This window comes from Musa acuminata, chromosome BXJ1-1 (assembly GCF_036884655.1).
Source record: "Musa acuminata AAA Group cultivar baxijiao chromosome BXJ1-1, Cavendish_Baxijiao_AAA, whole genome shotgun sequence".
In the NCBI taxonomy this organism is placed as follows: domain Eukaryota; kingdom Viridiplantae; phylum Streptophyta; class Magnoliopsida; order Zingiberales; family Musaceae; genus Musa; species Musa acuminata.
In genome coordinates, this window is record NC_088327.1 from 21939937 (window position 1) to 21960329 (window position 20393).

Consider the following 20393-nt stretch of genomic DNA (forward strand, 5'->3'; position numbering starts at 1 on the left):
TTGGCTAAGAATAGGTGGAATAGGTTAGTCAATACATTCAAAGCAAAAGTTGAGAGAAGAAATTTTCAATCCAAAAGGCAAGATTTTATAATTTTCTTTACTCAACTTTTCCAGATTAATTTAATTGATTACAGAAGTTGATCACAGATTTTATAATTTTCAATCCAAAAGTTGATCACAGATTAATTTAATTGGTTCCAACGAAAAAACAAAAACGTAGTACTTTAACTAAGCAAAAGAACAGCCTTAATGCTTCAAAAGGCTGATAAAGATGAAGAACAGCCTTATTGTTATTAGAAAGATTCATCCTCACACACCCAACAAAAGCAAATTCAAAATTTCTACGAGCCTAAACAATGGAGTAGATATAGCTAATTATCAAAGGAGCACACTACAGAGCATAAGGATGGCAAATAACATATCATATCATGTAACAATTACCAGGTTACAGACATTTATTTTTGTATATAGCCAGACAACATCAAGCAAGGGTAGCTGCTCCCGATTGACCTTTCAAGGTTTGGACAGAGTATGATTCGGTTAATTCTCAACCCAACCATGCAAGGTTTTGGACAGATGATGCTTCACTTTAATTCTCAAACCAACTCATGCCTGGATGACGACAGAGAAGCTTGAAAAGAAAAACACCAAACAAGGTACCAGCCAGGCTCCAAAACTGACGGATCGACAAAACATTTATACCGACTGTAAACAACGAGGCTACTCAGGGATGAAATGGCCATAGAGTGCGACTTCTAAACAAAACATCAAATGAAATATATGAGATGTCAATTTAGGCACCAACATTAGCTTATCTTTTTTGCATCACACTTGCATAAAATTCATTTAGCACACATGTTTTAGATGAATTACCAGCCACACAACCTAAATGCAGACCATATTTCTCTAGTCATTACCTGCTAAAATGTCCTTTATACAAAATAACCAAAATTTGAAGCACAACCAGCATATCAGGACACAGGTTTATCTGATTCACCTGATCCGAACATCTCACTGGACTACATCGTTGTGGCTCAAGACGCAAGGATGTTTGTAGTGCTCGAGTCAGTGATGTCGATACTCGTTCCTCTTCCTTCCTCTGCAATTTCTCCAGCTATTTGTTTGATGATCTTCCACCTGGTCCTTTGGACAAGCATGTCTCAGGCTAAAACGACCAACATTCCTCTTCCTGCTAAACCTTCCAACTGATTCAGTATTCCTGTGCTCCCTACGATCCCATGATGTGTCCCTTCCATTACCTCTTGAAGTATCCCTAACATCTTCCCATGATTTATCATGTACAAATTGTTTTTCCAGCTCGTAGGGATTCCATGCATTCTCGCTGATGTCCTTATTTAAAGGGTTTTCATGAACATTTCGGGAATCAAAATTCTTGTAAACACCTGTATCCTTGGTAGCTAAATACGACAGATTGCCAACTAAAGCATTATTATAGGACATTGCAGAATGAGGCTCGGTGGTGATGTTGTTTGTCAGTACAGGATCCTCTGAATGTCTGCATCGAGTGGGAGCTGGACACGATGCACCCAACCAGCCGGTTGGAACAGGATCCTCGTCACCCCATCCGGAGGCTGGAACTGGTCTATATGCAAAAATAAAGGAATCCCAGCCACAACTAGCATCTCTTTCACCATCATCTAGTGTCGGCGGCTGCTTATACAAATCTTCCACCAGCTGAGGATTGACAAAGGCTTCCTGGTTAACCACATCAATGTACATATCAGGATCCGGCAAAGGGATGTCACATGGGAGACCATTGATCTCTGCCCAGAAGCGGGCCTTTGCATCTTTAAAAGCCTCTTCCCCTGCTGAGTCATTCCATTGAACCACATTCTCATACATAGACATCACTCTCTTGGTTTCACATAGCTTCCTCCATGGTATCAAGCACACGTCAGTACAGAACTTCTTCTCCCACTGAGGAACTGTCTGGCACCACAAGCCTGAATCCATCAAAAACAGAAAACAAAGGATCAGCAAGGATTCAAAAGGTTTGATCAGTCATCCTTTCCCCTTTCTGTGGTCAACCAATAACAAATAATTCAATTGCTGCAAAAATTACAATTTCCAATGGCTTTGCTATTGCCGACTTCTTTTATTTCCACAGCTATCGTGAAAATAAGAAAGTCTAGTGACAATATAGAGACCACCAAGATTAACTGAACCTAAGTAAATCTAGAACATAATAAGACAACACTTCACTAAGAGGATGTATGAGGCATCTTATTATAGAAGGCATATGTTAAACAGAAGTTCTTAATCCTATTGCAGAATAAGAGGCCAGCCTTGGTGCATTGCTTCTTCGCAATCTGTGACCAAGATTTGAGTCAAGAAAAAAAGCCTTCCTGCTTGCAAGGGAATCCCGCATTGCCAAGAGTCTTGTGCTTTCGGCCACGAAATGTAATAGATTGGCTGCACACAAATGACCAAACCTACATGTACTGCAGAAATGCAAATTAATGATATCTCCTACATCCCATGATGCATCCATTGAAATAAAAGCTAGTTACATGGGTTAAGTACACTTTTAAAACTGCATATAGCCTTGCAACATCAATTTAAAAACTCAAGAGAAAAGAAGATATCAAGTTGATAAGACACACCAAAAGTGAAAACTAATGTCAAAATAGTATATCTATCTTCGAAAGGAAAAACAGAACACATGCTGGAATTGATAGGCAAATAAGTTCTCACTGATGAAACCAACACAAACAGTAAAAAACTCTAATATGTGAAGATAAGCAATTTCTCCATAATGGTGATGTCTTGAGCACAGAAGAATCACTAAAGTGGACAATCTTTCAAGAACAGGCGCGAAGCTGAGCACAGCAGCTTGTATTAGAAGGAAAAAAGAACGATAATATCATCTCCAATACTTGAACAAACTATCGAAACAATCGAGGGTACCTACTCAAAGCAAAGAACAAAATATCATTTAATTAAATCCAAATCAACAAAAGATTATTCTCCCACATGAAACTATCATCCCCAAAATCATAAGTTTCAACAACGAAGAACATGGAAGATTTATACGCGCTGCACATGCAGAACCAAAAAATTCAGCCATTATAATGTTTAGCAGAACGAAGGGGAAACTATTGGAAGCTAGAGAGATCGAATATGGAAAGGAAGAAAAAGAACGAGTGGAACTTCCATGACCAATCAACAGACGATATACCATCCATGATAAAGGAATCAATCTCTACAATCAACATCCTACCTCCCAATCTGACTACCAAATTCGAAGAAACACCAATAATCCTAACTTTACCACGACAAACGCGACCAATACAGTCGATCGATCGGCCAACACAACAACAAGAAAAAAATCGAACCGGGAAGATTCAAAACCCTAAGAAAAAAAAAGGAAAAGAAATCAAGGAACACACGCGACAAAATCCAAGAAGAGATCCCTTTGAGGAAAGATTACCAGCGGGCGAAGGCGGCTGCCGGCCGTACTTCTTGCCCGAATGCCGGTTGGTGGGCCCCCACCACCCCCCTTCCTCCTCCTGCTGCTGTCGCCGCCTCCCCCTCCACTCCATCATTCCCTCTCCCTCTAATTAATATTAATATCAACTACCACTACTACTATTATTAATACAATCGAAGCTCCCAAAATGACAACAACAGTACCGATGATTGATGAGAAGAACAAGGCCCAATAAAATAAACCAGAAGTATCAGAAGAATCTCACTTTCTCTCTCTAACTCTGACAGCTTACGAGCAACCAAAAACGCTAAACAAAGGGAAACCGATCGAAAACCCCTAAAAACACGATTTTTAGCCGAAATACGCAGTAAAGATCGAAACTTGACAAGGGTGATTTGGGAGCGAGTGATGGTATCAGCAGGGCACGAGCGAACGGTGTCCAAAAAGAGGAAGTTGAACAATTGATGGATAGTAGGGAAACAAAAGCGTCCTCTCACGTGCTGCCCAAAATTAGTCTTTAAGACTCTTTACCATATTTTCTTTTCTTTTTCTTTAGAAATATTTATAACAAATAAGAACAAGTCAATCATCATCGTCTGATCCAAAGAATTCCCCGTCTCAGGTTTTGGCTATTCGCGGTTTTGCCATTCTTCCGGCTCTTATCTTCCTGTGGGCTGTCGTACCCCATGTGTCGCGCAAAGGTCGTGTTTCGTAGCACTTGTCACTAGCGAACCGGACCGACACCGGTGCGACTCGTTACTACGACCAAGATGGTGGGGTGCTGCGTGAGTTCGTACAGGGGAGCGGGGTGTCGCTGGCCGGTGTCGGTCAACTCACGGTTCTCAGGAGCTTGGTCAATTTTGGTCGGTCGGTGACAGTGGCATGGATGGTTGAACTGTTGACTTCACGGCTCGCCTACGGGGCGGGGTTAGGATTGGTGGTCCAAAACTGGGGGGGCCGGAAGTCGACTTTAAGCGCTCCGTTCTCACCGCCGCCGTTGGACGAGACGTGCTACTTCGATGTCGTGGTCCGATGCGTCCGCAGCAATGGCCGCGGCACTGCCTTCCCCGCAGCCATCTTCCCAGGAAAGCTGGATGGTAGTTGGGCTACTGATATATAATGTAATAAAATACAAACATATACAGATATTATAATTTTTCACACCTAATGATTTGACATCCTATTAAGATAATCTAAAGTCAAAACCATGAAACTAATCTAATATGGTTTTTCCTACTTAAATGCTGAATTCAATATGTTCAGTAAACCTTGACAACAAAGAAAAGCTCGATCTAATGCTTTATTTCTACTAGATCCTTCCTGATTCAACATTCGAAATATATTGATTATTTGTTATAATCAAATATTTTTTTCCATAAATATTATATATTTAATTGCATTTATAAATTTATTTTCTTATCTAGAGTTCTTATAAATCAACTTCGATATCATTTGTTATAATGGGATAACTAAATAATTAAATTTGTTATTGGTCTTAAATACTTAAGTCACCTATTAATTTTGTTGTGTTTGAACACTAATTAAAATGCTTACACCCAAGCCACAGATAAAAGACCAATTTATGCCCATTCAAATTTTCATCTACACGAAAATGAAGTATTACATTATGCACTTTCATTTAGTCATATTTGTGGTTGTTAGAAGAATAAAATTGAGATATACACCATAAACCAATTCATTAATTATAGTTTAAAGACCTCATTTGACCCCTAATATGAGCTGAGGGATACTTGATTGGAAAATATGCATTCATAAGTTGAAAGATAGTAGATGGTTTAGGTTATGTTATTGTGTTTTCTCCATAAAGGATGAGTATCATTATATGTTAATCCCACAAATAATAGTTTCTTATATATGTATATTTCTCTCTCATATACTACTTAAAATGTGCATCGGGCCCATTAATATAGTTCATGGATTTAGACATGTATATTTCTTATATATATATTTCTTTTGTAGTTAGCGGTGATGGAACTAATTGTAATCTTCTTTATATAAGTTCAAGAGTAAATACAATCCTAGATTAAAAAGATTTAACATAAATTGAACTATTGCCTCTTGAGCTTGAAAATAATTCTTTACAATCTCTTTTCTATTTTCTTAGATAACCATCTTATTCCTACTTTTCGAAGGTTCAAAGATGACCCTTTATAGCTCTCGTTTTTTACGTTCGTAAAAGAAATCCTTTGACATGTAATATAACAAGAAAATTTAAACAATAAATTTGGGTAGTGGAAGCTCAGAAAAGAGATTGTAAAAAAATTCAAAGCTTAAATGTGCAAGTTAAACTAAAAAAATTGTAAAGGTTATATGCTCACGTGCATATCTCAGTTGTTTTAAGAAAATGAAAGTATGTTTTACTCAAGAAAATAGATCATTATAAGATCACGCGCATATCTCAATTTTATATGAAATCCTTATATGTGGTTTTATTGTACGATGAATTCTCATAAAAAGTCTATATCTTTTGAAATTTTTTTATAAAATGTCTTAATTTGTAAAAAATTTTGTTGAGCATCTTTTATGTTGAATCTCATATTTTGATGATGAAATCAGTTGATAAATTAATAATCTAATTTATATATTGAGATAAGTGATGCAGAACTAATTACAATCATAAGATAGGCAAAATGATAAAAGAAGAATCCAATGTTGGGACGGAGTTTATCGAAAGCTCATCGGAAGTTCGTCGGGAGTTCACCGAAAGTTTGCCAGAAGTTTTCTAGGAGTTCACCAAAAGCTCGCCAAAAGATCATCGGGAGTTTGCTGGAAGTTCACCAAGAGTTTGGTTGAACAATTAACGTATTGGACAACTTAAATTCCTTGTATTGTAAATTATTTTAGTCTTAACTATCGTAGTTAGGATTTTAATTTGAGTTAGTTTTGGAAGAAATCCTACTAACTCAATTTGGGGTTAACTTAGCCCTAAACAAGGTTGAATTGGGCCGGTTGGATGGCCTATTCAGTCACTTGGAGCCACGTCAAGCGGTAGCACTTGTTAAATCTCGGATTTTAATGATGAAATAAATTGATAGAGTTTATGGTCTAATCTATGTTTTGAGTGACACAGAACTAGCTTTGATCATGAAGAGATAATTAAATCATGAAGAATCAATGTTGGGCTGGAGTGGAACATGTCAAAAGATAGGACGTCGAGCCGGAGGATCGATCGACGTGTCGGTAGAAGACTTTGTGTCATGAGTTCAGGCATCAGGCTTAGAAGAGCGAATATTGCGCTAAGGAGATTGGAGTTGCAGAGGTCAACATGTCGATTGGGTAAAAGATCACAAAAGAGGATGATACACCGAAGGATTGGATGAAGCACGACACACCAGACAATATGAGATTAATGCTTTGTAATAATTGTTTAGATCGAAATAGTTTTAAGTTGTAATTGGGTTGGAATTATGCCAACTCAATTAGGTGGCCATTATGCCTAAGTTAGAGCTGAGTTGGGTTGGATGGATAGCCCACTCGACCACTTGGAGCCATGTCAAGCGGTGGCACCACCCAGACTAGGCAGTGGTACCACCGGTAGTTAATGCTGTCAGGCGGTGGTACCGCTCTATCAGGCGATGGTACTACTAGAACCCAGTCTTCGAGACTCTATCAAGCGGTAATACCACAAGATTGGGCGTTAGTATTGCTTAATGTCAGTGCTGCAAGCGGTAGTACTGCCTAGCACAAGCGGTGGTACTGCTAGGACCTAGGAAACCCGGTATGAGACCTTTTTTGGCTCTATTTTTTAAACCATTTGGGGTCTATAAATACCTTAGATATTTTTTCTTGTCATAGCATAAAATTAAGTTGAAAGGAAGAAAAGAATACTTGAAAAAAATTGGAAACTCTATTATGATTTAGAGTCTCTTCCTCCTAGAGTTAGAAGTTTTCTAAGGGAGGAGTGAGGTCTAAAAGAGAGGTGCAAAGGTTCTATAAAAGTTCTCTCCTGAGCTTGTGAAAAGGAGAAAGAGTGTAAAAGGGTAGTTGATCTTTTCTCATTGAAAGAAGATCGGTAGTGGAAGCCGGTGGCCTCGAGTGAAGAGGAATCGGGAGTGGATATAGGTCATGACGATCGAACCACTATAAAACTAGGTTTATATTGTTGAATCTTGGATTTTGATGATGAAGTTAATTGTCATTTGTTATCTAATCTATATGTTGAGATAAGTGTGCAGGATTAACTACGATGAAAATAAGATATGCAGCAGGAGTTGCGTCGGAGTCAAGACAATGATCACGTTGGGAGTTCGAGAGTTCGACGGAAGTTCAGACAGTCGTCGGAGGTTCTGCGGGAACAAATCCGAGAAGTCCATGAGCTTGCCAAAGAAGCTCGTCGGAACTCGCCAAGTGGATCGTCGCAAGTCCAGGAGTTTGCCGGAAGTCCGCAGGAGCATCACCGAGGGTTCATCGGATGATCGACGGAAGTTCACCGGAAGCTCACCGGAAGAAGCGATTGACGCACCGGAGCAAGTTGCAGTAAATGTATTAGGAAATATCGTAGTTAGCACAATGATTAAGTTGAAAATGGGAGGTGATCTCATTAACTTAATCTTGGAGCAATTGGGCCCCTGAAAAACCCAAATTGGGCCAAATGGATCAACCCATTCGGACCTTGATTTCTGCCAAGCGGTTGAACCGCCTAAGCTAGGCGGTGGCACCGCCTGGGCTCAGTCCCCGAGCGAGACTGGGCGGTGCAACCGCCCCTGACAAGAGGTGGCACCGCTTGGGCTCGATCTCCGAGCTCTGGCTGAGCGGTGCAACCACCTCAGTCAGGCGATGGCACCGTCTGAGCTTGGTCTTCGAGCTCTGGCAGGAGGTGCAACCGCCCCTGACAGGAGGTGGCATCGCCCAGAGGCTCAGTCTTCGAGCTCTGCTAGGCGGTGCAACCGCCAGATCCCGAAAATCCGGGAATTGACAGTTTTGAGCTCCAAATTCAAACTAGGTTGGGGCCTATAAATACCCCACCCTTTCAGCACTGAAAGGGCACCAAAAAACCACCGAAATTCTGATTTTACTTTGTGATTTTTAGAGCTCAAAAGTGTTGTATGAGTTGAAAGTTCTTCTTCCTCTTTTCTTCCAAGTTCTAATCTGTTGAGAGAGGAAAGGAAATTCTGTAAGGGTTATCTCCTAAGCCCGTCAAAAGGAGTGAAACTATAAAAGGGTGGTTGGCCTTCGCCTATTGAAGGAAGGCCTCTAGTTGACGTCGGTGACCTCGTCGGTGGAGGAAGCCAAAAGTGGAGTAGGTCAAGATTGACCGAACCACTCTAAATCTTGGTTTGCATTTACTTTGAGCATATTATCTTTACTGTAAACCACCTTAAAAGCTTACTGCTTTCTGCGCATATACGATTGGGTTTCAAGCTTTGCACTTTCCGAATCGGTGTTTAGATGTAAATCAGTTTTATCGTACGATCATCATATTTCAGTTTGCGCTTACATTTTGATTTCTATCATAACTGCAAACTACCTTTATATCCTTGCTTTAACTGCATCTCGCTTAATCAAGTGATTTACGAATCAGCATTTAGACGTAAATCAGTTTTTTCGTACGAATATCATATTTCAGTTTGCGCCTACTATCTGATTTGAACCATAATTGCAAACTGCATTTATATCTTTGCTGCATCTCGCTTAATTAAAAGTTAAAGTGATTTACGAATCGGCTTTCTTACTGAAATCACTTTTATCGAACGAACGCAGTTTTTTTTTTTTTTTAATCGTAGAAGGTTTTCCACTGCACTAATTCACCCCCCCCCCCCCCTCTTAGTTCTCTTGATCCTAACAATTGGTATCAGAGCGGGGTTAACTCTCAAACGGATTAAAACCCAAGAGAGATGGCATACGCCGGAAACCAAGAGGGCCATTCTATTATACGTCCACCCATGTTCAATGGGACGGACTACACCTATTGGAAGACCCGAATGAGGATCTTTCTTATTTCTATAGATTTTAAACTTTGGAATCTTGTCGAAAATGGATTTTCGAAGTCTTGTCTTCCAATGATCAATTGGAATGAATTGGAGAAGAAGGCTTTCGCTCTTAATGCAAAGGCTATGAATGCCTTATTTTGTGCACTTGATAAAAATGAGTTCAACCGTGTTTCGGTTTGTGAAACCGCATTTGATATTTGGCACACACTCGAAGTGACTCACGAAGGCACAAGTAGAGTGAAAGAGTCAAAAATCAATCTTTTGTTACATTCTTTCGAACTTTTCCGGATGAAACCGAGTGAGACTATTGGCGACATGTTTACCCGTTTCACGGATGTCATCAACGATCTAAAAGGACTTGAAAAAAGTTTTTTAGATTTTGAGCTCGTAAATAAGATTCTATGATCCCTTCCTAAGAGTTGGGATCCTAAAGTCACTACTATTCAAGAGGCGAAAGATCTAAACAACTTCCCTCTTAAAGAACTAATCGGGTCATTAATGACCTACGAGATGATTTGCAAAACTCATGAAGAGCAAGAAGACATCCTTCCAAAGAACAAGAAGGATATGACACTTAGAACTTCAGAAGACCACTTGAGAGAAAACTCAAGTGATGAGGACTGTGACGATGACTTAGCACTTCTAACAAGAAAATTTAAAAAATTCATTAAAAGAAACAAGTTTAAGAATGACACAAAAAATAAACTTGAACCCAAGAAGGACCAAGTTATTTGCTACGAGTGCAAAAAGCCGGGACACTACAAAAGTGATTGTCCCCAAGTCAAAAAGAGAACATCAAAGAAGAAGGCACTCAAAGCAACGTGGGATGACTTGAGCGCGTCCGAAGAAGAGGAGTCCAACACCGAGCAAGTTGCTCATTACGTCTTAATGGCCATTGGAGAGGAGGTAACGAATTTAATAGATGCAGATTTATCATTTGATGAATTATTAAATATCTTCCATGACTTATTTGATGAATGCAAGATTATTAGTAGAAAATATAAATTATTAAAAAAGGAGCATGATAGTCTTACTTATAATTTTGATAAGTTAAAAACTGAATATCATGATAGTTTAGGTTCATGAATAAAATGCCATGATCTAGAAACTCTCCAAAAGGAAAACTTGCTACTTAAGGACACCTTGAAGAAATTCGAGGTTGGTAGCAAGTCCTTGAACATGATCCTTGCAAACAAGGGTTACGTTCCCAAAAGAAGTGGAATCGGATTTGTGAGAAGTCCTCACCAAAATCCAACCACCTTCATAAAAGGCCCCATCTTACATGTTCGACACCAAAGCAAATGCAACTTTTGTTGCAAACTTGGACACAAAACGCATTATTGTCCATTCAAGAAAATTAGTCTGAACAAATTAATTTGGGTTCCTAAAGGAACCATGATAAATTCTATGCAAAATGATAAACAATGTAGATCTATTTTTGAGGCACCCAAAAGCAAATGGGTACCTAAAGATCATCCTTTCTTGTAGAAACCTATACCATCGCAAGCTAGGAGCAAGAGATGGTACCTTGATAGTGGATGCTCAAGGTATATGACCGGAGATCCATCTCAATTCTCTAAGCTCACTAGCATAGACGAAGGCTATGTCACATTCGAAGACAACAACAAGGGTAAAATCATTGGCAAAGGAACCATAGGTAACAAATCCAACTTCTTTATCGAAGATGTTTTGTTAGTTGATGGTTTAAAACATAACCTCTTGAGCATTAGTCAATTATGTGATAAAGGATATATTGTCAGATTCGAATCTAATGCTTGCATCATTGAATAACCATACAAAAACACGTCTATGATTGCATTAAAACAAAATAACGTATACACTATTGACATCAACGATTTGTGTAATGAAATGTGTTTTTCGGTTTTGAATGAGGATGCTTGGCTATGGCATAGAAGATTAGGTCATGCTAGCATGAAACTAATCACTCAAATATCATCTAAAGAACTTGTAAGAGGAATTCCTCATATCAAGTTCATCAAAGATAATGTATGTGATGCTTACCAATTAGGTAAACAAATTAAGGGTAGTTTCAAATCTAAGAATCAAATAAGCACCTCTAGGCCCTTACAATTGATCCATATGGACTTGTTTGGACCAATCTCTACATCAAGCCTAGGAGGTAGCAAATACGCCTTCGTCATTATGGATGACTATAGTAGATACACATGGACTTACTTCTTAAAACAGAAGAATGAATGCTTTAGATATTTTACCAAGTTTTGTAAACTTGTTCAAAATGAGAAGGGTTCTATGATTTCATCAATTATAAGTGATCACGGTGATGAATTTCAAAACCATGATTTCCAAGAATTTTGTGAACTCAATGGATACAACCATAATTTCTCTACTCCAAGAAATCCTCAACAAAATGGAGTAGTAGAAAAAAAAAATCGAAATTTATAAGAAATGGCAAGAACCATGTTGAATGAACATAGCCTACCCAAATATTTTTGGGCCGAAGCCATAAATACTGCATGCTATATTTTGAATAGAGTTCTAGTAAGACCCTTACTCACCAAAACTCCATATGAGTTATGGAACAACAAAAAACCCAATGTTTCATATTTTAAAGTCTTTGGGTGTAAGTGTTTTATCTTGAATGAAAAAGATAACTTAGGAAAATTTGATGCTAAATCCGATGAAGGAATCTTTCTAGGTTATTCTTCGGTTTCTAAAGCTTTTCGTATCTTCAATAAAAGAACTTTAATTATTGAAGAATCAATTCATGTTGTTTTCAATGAGATTTCCGAAATCAGGAAAAACGATTTCGATAATGATGTTAATTTTGATTTCTTGAATTTAAATGAAACCCCGTCTCCAACTAGCAACTTGGATGCATTCACTTCCGAAACATCCTTACCTAAGGATTGGAAGTATGTAGATGCTCATCCTAAGGAGCTAATCTTAGGAGACTCATCAAAGGGGGTTCAAACACGTTCTTCTCTTAAAAATTTTTGTTCCAACGGTGCTTTACTCTCCCAAATTGAACCCAAATGTGTTGACGAAGCCATGAAAGATGATTCATGGATTATCACAATGCAAGATGAATTAAATCAATTTGAGAGAAATGAGGTGTGGAAGCTTGTTCCTAGGCCAAATGACCATTTAGTTATTGGTACTAAATAAGTTTTTAGAAACAAGCAAGATGAATATGGTATCGTGGTTAGAAACAAGGCTAGATTAGTGGCCAAAGGTTTCAACCAAGAAGAAGGTATCGATTACGAAGAAACCTTCGCTCCTGTGGCTCGATTAGAAGCCATAAGGATGCTCCTTGCCTATGCTAGTAATAATAATTTTAAGTTGTTTCAAATGGATGTTAAAAGCGCTTTTCTTAATGACTTTATTTCTGAAGAAGTCTATGTTGAACAACCTCCTGGATTTGAAAATAATAGCCTCCCTAATCATGTGTTTAGATTAACTAAAGCTCTCTATGGTTTAAAAGGGCTTGGTATGAGAGACTTAGTTCTTTTCTTATTGAAAATAATTTCACAAAAGGCAAGGTTGATACTACATTTGTTACGGTAAGTAACTTTTTTAGCCGTGACCTGGGGGTCGATGCGGCTGGTTCAGGGGTCCGAACGACTAGGATCAGGCGAGGCTGCCGGGCTTGAGATCTCGGGACGGCCGATCACGGGGAATAAGGCCGGGATGCTCCACGCTGCTGGGTCGGCTTTCCCCGAATACCTGCACAAAGGTCGGGTCGGCGATTCGGCCCGACCCCTCCAACGGTCAAGTTAGTGGTGTAGAGGGGAGTTTTAGGGGAAAATCGTGTGCTTGTCTGCTTACCTCGCCGGCTGGGAGCCCGTGGGTATTTATGTGTGAGCTCGATGTTACCTGACGCCACCCCGCCGGGGCAGAGCCGTACTCCTGATCGCGTCTGTTGCCGTTGTGGGCGTTGCGCAGTAAGGTCGATTGTAGGGTGTGGCAAGCCTTGGCCGACGCCTTCCCCTGCTCTGTCCGGTCGTATTGTCACGGACAAACTTCTAAACAAGGTGTTTGATGTAATGCTTATGTATGTCCGTGTCGTTTGGCATGTTCATGCCTTGTACAGAATGTAAAGGGGCAGCCGAAGGCTTATAAGTCCCATTTTAGTTGGGTTGGTGGCCTCTTTAGGCTTGTAAATAAAGGTTGTGTCATGTGGACACGTGCGAGAGCTTTTCGGTCTGTAATGGACCATTTTACCCTTTGTTGTGCCACTGTTCAGAGCTTGTAAAGTCTGTTTGTAATTTGCATTGTCTATGAAGTGTTTTTCGGAGATGTTTGCTTGTGGATCCCGTTGGAGGCGTTCTCTCTAACCCGTTCTCTCTTTTGGTGGTCCTAAGGGACAATGGGAGGCTTCGGGGAGGCTGACCTTTGCGGACGGACGCGCGAGGGTGCCGCACGACTTAGGCAAATCCAGCTAAGTCCGTGTCATATGGTATCAGAGCGGGACAAGCACTCATAGAAACACTTGACATGCAAACGTGGGGGACCTAGCGGGGCTACGTTGAGGGCAGTCAGCAACGCGCGACCGTTTGAGGGAAAACGGGCATGGAGATGTAGGGAAAAGAGTCGCTCAGAGGAGCGGGCATCTAACATTGGCATTCAGAGGAATGGCCAACCCTTCGCGCAAGAGGCACCACGAGAACAGGCAAGCTTGGAAGAATGCGGAGCGCACAAAGGTTGGGATGGCTGAGTTTGAGCTACGGCTCAACGTTGACAACTTTACTTGATGGTGCTCAAGGCAAGCGAGGCGCTTGGCAAAGGACGAGACCATGCAAAGTTGAATGAGTTGCTCAGCGACCGAAAGAGTTGTGCGAAACTCACAGAGGTGAGGGGAATTGCTAACTCGAAGAATTTGGTACTCATGCATGGGCTTGTATGCGAACGATGGAATGTTCGTGGCCATCCCAAGGCGACCGAGACTCGGCGCCATGGAGCATTGAAACTTTCTCTTCGGCATGTGAAGGATACGTCCGTAGGAGGCTGAAGTGTGCAATGAGTTCAGCATGTTGCTAGGCCTTGAGGGGCGCAGTGGGGGCTGTATTGACGGGGAGGTGCAATCTAGCAAGTGCGTTTGCAGGAGGCAGAACAATGCACAGTTTGTTCAGCAGATCGGAGTAGTCCAAGGGGATGGTGGTCTCCGAAACGAAGAGAGATGTTGCTCAAATGGGATAGTTATCCAGGAGGGATAAGTACCGACTCTCCAGTGGGAGAATCATGTGCGACGGACTGCACATGTTGAGGAGGAGTACCTCAACAAACAACAACTCCACGAAGCTTGATGGACTGAGCAAGCGGCGAGGAGTCGTCGCATGATCTCGCTTGAGAGAATGCATTGGTGGATGCATTGCGAGATTAAGTGGGGGAGCAATCCAAAGCAACTCAAATAGAGGCACACTTGGAGTCGATATGGAGATCGGACTCAAGGGAGGGCTGACCCGTGGAATGGTGGGCACGAGGGCCACCATCGACTCAATGCAAAAAACGAGGAGCGGAGCAACTTGGGTGTAACTTGGCGAAGTACCCAAGCCGCATGAAGGGAGCCAGCATAGAAGTTGGAACATGGAGCAGAGGCACAGTGCTTTCCCTAGACAGAGGTCAAGGACATGAACTCTTGCAGAGACAGGAGTAGAATCATACTGTTCCATGGGTCCTTCATTTTGACAGAGCGGACTCATCTTGCATGGTGCCAAAGACGAAGGGAGCTTCGGGGCACATGCACCTTATCTCGGAGGAGCATTTGATGGAGGAACTAAGGCGACTCAATTTGCGAAGGCGAAGTTGGGTTCAGAAGGCCTTAGCACGGGGCAAGAGGACGCGGAGGCGGGTACTCTTGAAGAATATGCCACAGTGTTGCCATTCAAGTTGCCATGAGGGAAGCGGTGCGCAGCGGAGATTGTGCTGGTTGGGGCAGAGGCCCAGGATCCAGACAATGGTGCACTAATTGCAGCGAAGTCGGGGGACTTCGGGAGCTACTAGGCGACGGACTGTCCTAGAGTGGTGCTTCATCTAGGTGTGACCCAAGAGTGGGTGGATGAAGGTCGATTGCCAAAGGAGCGAACAAAATCGAAGGTGGAGGAGACCCTGCGATGTATTGGCAGAGGCCACACATGGAGGGTTCACAATTCAAGTTTATTCCACAAGGATCAGAATGCAATGGAGATGTCACCAGGAGGCGACATGGTGCAGCGGATCGTGGTGGAACAGTTCGTGGCAATGCGACACACACGACACAGTCCCGGGAGGGACTAGATCATATGGAGGTATGATCGGGAGCTACTGGGAGCTCCACTTCGGTGAACAACACGACGGCAAGAAGGGCTATGGATTCAAGGAGTGAAGGCCATGGTACTGCAGAGGCGGGTCTTCCGTGCGTGCATCGAATTTTGCTTCGGATGAAAGCCTTGGTCATCAGCATATGGGGGCTGGGTTCCACCAAGGGAAAAGTTCGAATGCAAGTACCAGTGAGTTCCATGGGAGGAACTTGATCATGCAGAGGTATGATCGAAGCAGCTGGAGAGTTGGACTGCTCCAGAGCTCATATTCGCTTAAGGGAGCCCGGCAAGTCAGAGGACAAGGCCGAGTAAGCGAACGTCGCTACCAAGGAAGCTAAGGAGAACAGAATCGGTGCAAACCCTACAACGTGATGGCAGAGGCCATGCATGGGAGTTGCAGTCTGTCTTTCCATCGACCAAACAAACTGCTTGGAGAACACAAAGGTGTTGAAGCAGGAGGTCGAAAGGGGCGAGGAAGCGACGACGAGTCCAGAGGGACTTAGCTACCTAAAATCAAGCAATCAGTTAGAATGGAGGTGGACTCGGAGGTGTGTCACGGAGGCATATCTACTGATTGTGAAGAAAAGGGATGGAGATGCGAGGCGACGGATAGTAGTGCCATGGCCATGACAGCGCCATGGTACCGCAGAGGCGGGACTTCCGTGAAGGTCATTGATCCCTTGCTCTCACGGAGGGAGAGCGCTTGGTCGTGAAAGGGGCCGAGGAGGTGGAGCATGCAGAGGCAATCTCCAAGTACCGAGACAAGGCTGAAGGGCAGAGGCCAAGAAACTTCGTAAGACCGGTGTCAACAAGTTTCTCATCAAGATAGCCGTAAGTGAAGGACTTCAGGTCATGCAAGAGTGCACGACCAAGGAACGAAGCAGGCAATACGTGGTGTTGTACCTTTGCTACTCAGTGGAGTAGGCGGCAGGGTTGATGGAGAAGACGGTACAATCCCAGAGGCGACCTCATCTATCAGAGAATTACTCCAAGTTGGGGTGAAAACTTCCTGCATTCCAGAAGTTCAATGGCATTGAGAAGGTGAATCACAGTAGCTAACTCAACGCAAGGAGTGCAAACACTTCAAGTGCTTCAGAAGTGTGAGCAAAGAGCAGGCGAAGGCCAGTAACCAGCTCGATGCATGAAGTACAACCTCGAGGAGGCGGGCGAAGTCAAGTAACCTTTGCCTTCTCAACTCTTAAGAGAATGGGCGAAACCGAGTACCCCAGTTCTCTTATCTATCCAGCAGAGGAGCTCTGCACAAGTTCAAAGACCCTTCGAAGATAATGGAAGACAATAGTTGTCAAATCCTCACCAACGGTGATCAGTGCTACTGAGAGTAGATTGTCCGCTTCATTTCCCAACGAAATGCTAATCGAAAGCGGAAGTGATGCGAACCTACTTGGATGTGACAACTAACTGAAAGAAGAGTCAATGAGCAGATTTTGTGGAGGAAGGACCCAAAACTTCAGAAGTTTGTGAGGCGATGCTCGTTAAAGCTCCAATAAGCATCCACCCAGTTCAAGCAGCATGTGGAAATTTTGAGAAACTGGCGCAGTAAGAATGGTCTTTTCCTTCATTTGGTGGATCCGTAAGAATCAACAATGATCAACACAACTCAGCCAACCCCACACCAGAGTCAAGAGTCATTGGTGAGTTGAAGCAGCATGGCGGATCAAAGGTTCGACTACTCAGAAACAGCAGCGGAGAGCAGTTGGGAGCCAGGAGGCGCATTGCAGCTAGAGCAGAAGATTGAAGACTCAGCAAAGGTGAAGAGTTGCAGTGTTCACAAAGGCTTCGACGAGGACGTCGAAGGGATAAGTGGGGGAGAATGTCACGGACAAACTTCTAAACAAGGTGTTTGATGTAATGCTTATGTATGTCCGTGTCGTTTGGCATGTTCATGCCTTGTACAGAATGTAAAGGGGCAGCCGAAGGCTTATAAGTCCCATTTTAGTTGGGTTGGTGGCCTCTTTAGGCTTGTAAATAAAGGTTGCGTCATGTGGACACGTGCGAGAGCTTTTCGGTCTGTAATGGACCATTTTACCCTTTGTTGTGCCACTGTTCAGAGCTTGTAAAGTCTGTTTGTAATTTGCATTGTCTATGAAGTGTTTTTCGGAGATGTTTGCTTGTGGATCCCGTTGGAGGCGTTCTCTCTAACCCGTTCTCTCTTTTGGTGGTCCTAAGGGACAATGGGAGGCTTCGGGGAGGCTGACCTTTGCGGACGGACGCGCGAGGGTGCCGCACGACTTAGGCAAATCCAGCTAAGTCCGTGTCAGTACGGGGTCAGCAAGACGAGGCCGTGCGGGTACGGTCGGTGAGGGTGCGCGTTACGCTGGTATTAATGCTTGTCCCTTGGCGTGGTGCGCCGTTTGGGGCGGTTGTCATGGGGCAGTGTTACGTCAAATCCGGTGCGTCGTGTCCTATTCGTTTTTACCCCTATCATATTCCCCCCCCGGAAGGAGCTATGCGTCGGTTTTCGCATGCAGGGAGGGGCCCGAGGAATGGCTCCTATCACTGGGTGACTTGGCCACGCGGGTCTAAGGGGCGAGTTGTCGGCGGGTCGGTCGGACGGGGCTAAACTTGATGACCATAGAGCCGAAAAGGGTCGGGTAGTATGATGCGATCGGGTTATAGTGCCGTCGTGGCCTCGGGAGGCGTGCGGCTTAGGGCCGAAGAGCACGGCGCAGGCGGGTTACCGCACAGGCATGGTCTTGGGAGGCGTGCAGCCGAGGGCCGAGGAGCACGGCGCAGGCATGGTCTCGGGAGGCGTGCAGCCGAGGGCCGAGGAGCACGGCGCAAGCGGGTTATCGCGCGGGCGTGGTCTCGGGAGGCGTGCAGCCGAGGGCCGAGGAGCACGGCGCAGGCGGGTTACCGCGCAGGCGTGGTCTCGGGAGGCGTGCAGTCGAGGGCCGAGGAGCACAGCGCAGGCGGGTTACCGCGCAGGCATGGTCTCGGGAGACGTGCACCCGAGGGCGGAGGAGCACGGCGCAGGCGGGTTACCGCGCAGGCGTGGTCTCGGGAGGCGTGTAGCCGAGGGCCGAGGAGCACGGCGCAGGCGAGTTACCGCGCAGGCGTGGTCTCGGGAGGCGTGCAGCCGAGGGCCGAGGAGCACGGCGCAGGTGGGTTACCGCGCAAGCGTGGTCTCGGGAGGTGTGCAGCCGAGGGCCGAGGAGCACGGCGCAGGCAGGTTACCGCGCAGGCGTGGTCTCGGGAGGCGTGCAGCCTAGGCCTTGCTTTTGATTTTTGGCGGCGGTGGGGCCGAAAAGTTACCGTATTTAATCCCGCCTTGAGAAAGGGCGGGTTGGCTCGTTGTTGAGGTCGAGGCGCCCGGCTGTTGCCGCTTCAGCGGGGTCACCACGTCATGCCTTCATTAAGGCGAAGGGCCTTTTGGTGTCTTCCGATGCGACGCGACGGCTGGGCGCGTGCGTGGGTGAGCTGTTGTCCATTCTTGGGAGGCGAAGGGGCCTTGATTCTGGCGGGACATCACCCTTAAATAGCGGACGCCGAAGCTTGTCTCTATCTTCTGCTACGACGTTTCCTCCTTCGAGCTCTGCCGTTGCCTCCCCGACTCTCTTCCCGGTCTCCTGCGTAGTCTTTTCCTCCTCCTAAGGTCAGTTGGGATGTCGTCCTCTTCTCCTCCTTTGTCCCTTTCGTCCTCTTCTTCTTCTTCTTCCTCTCCATCCCCTTCCCCCCCCCCCCTATCCTCGGGGCTGGAGAGGGGAACCCCGCTTCGTCCCCCATTGAGTCTTCTGACGGAGAAGCAGCACGAGCCCTCGAGGCTCTGATGTGGCCACACGACCTGGACTCCGTCGTGAGCGGGTCTTTACTGGAAGGGCTCCGGGATTGTTATCATATCCCGGGGGACTGTATCCTCTGCGCCCCCGAGCTGGGGCAAAGGGCGTATGATCCCGTCCCGAAGGGCTTCGCCCTATCCCTTGACGCCCTGGAAGCGGGCTTGCGCTTTCCTCTCCATCCACTCATCGTATCTTGCCTGTCCTTTTGGCGGATCTCGCCGTCTCAGGTGACGCCGAACTCCTGGCGTTACCTAGTGGCATTCCTAGGGGAATGTCATTATGCCGGCATCACCCCTACCCTCGATCTCTTTCTCTCTTGTTACCGTCTTTGCAAGAGCTTGGGGGGCTACTTCCTGTCGGCCCGAACGGGCTTTCGCGTGGGGGGTGCCCCTTCCAACAACAAGGGATGGAAGGGGAGGTTTTTCTATATCAGCCGTGAGCAGGACTGGGGCTTCGGAGTCCGCTGGTCCGCGCGGGCGATTGATAACACCACCCCCTGCTTGGGCGATGCGGAGCGCCACGCTTTGGGGAGGCTGAGAGAGATCCTCCCTAAGTCGCAGGCCATCCGGGCCATGACCGAACAGTGGCTGGTCGAGGCGGGCCTTAGCCCGGTGCCTCTGGGTACGTTTAACGGTGCTTGGATTGGGGTTTTGGCGTGGCTGATTCTAGGTACTAACCCGTTCCATCTTTTGCAGAAATGGTGAAGCTCCGATCATTCCTGGAGGTTCAGGCGCCGCAACCTCTTCACCCCACTACGTCGGGCGACCCGGCACCTTCTCTCCCAACTCAGCCGGACGACCCGCAGCCCGGCATGGAGGCCGCCCCACTGGAGGTTGAGGCTGAGCGTCCTTCGAAGAGGGCGAAGACAACCCCGTCGAGGGGCCCTGAGGCAGGCCCCCGTCGCGGCGGGGCCGGG

The 20393-nt window shown here is 44.8% G+C and overlaps 1 protein-coding gene across 2 annotated transcripts; it reads right to left on the reverse strand.

The window, feature by feature from the left end:
- Positions 1 to 772: 772 nt before the first annotated feature.
- LOC135677246 (uncharacterized) lies at positions 773 to 3961 on the reverse strand. Of its 2 annotated transcripts, XM_065189347.1 has the most exons (3): positions 3452 to 3961; positions 2307 to 2462; positions 773 to 1964 (listed from the first exon to the last, which is right to left on the reverse strand). In XM_065189347.1, the coding sequence occupies exons 1-3, from the start codon at positions 3564 to 3566 to the stop codon at positions 1066 to 1068; spliced, it is 1170 nt and encodes a 389-aa protein (XP_065045419.1). In that variant the 5' UTR covers positions 3567 to 3961; the 3' UTR covers positions 773 to 1065. The 2 variants fall into 2 exon arrangements, with proteins under 2 accessions (XP_065045419.1, XP_065045429.1); XM_065189357.1 differs by lacking the exon at positions 2307 to 2462 and having other exon boundaries at positions 3452 to 3957.
- Positions 3962 to 20393: the final 16432 nt, after the last annotated feature.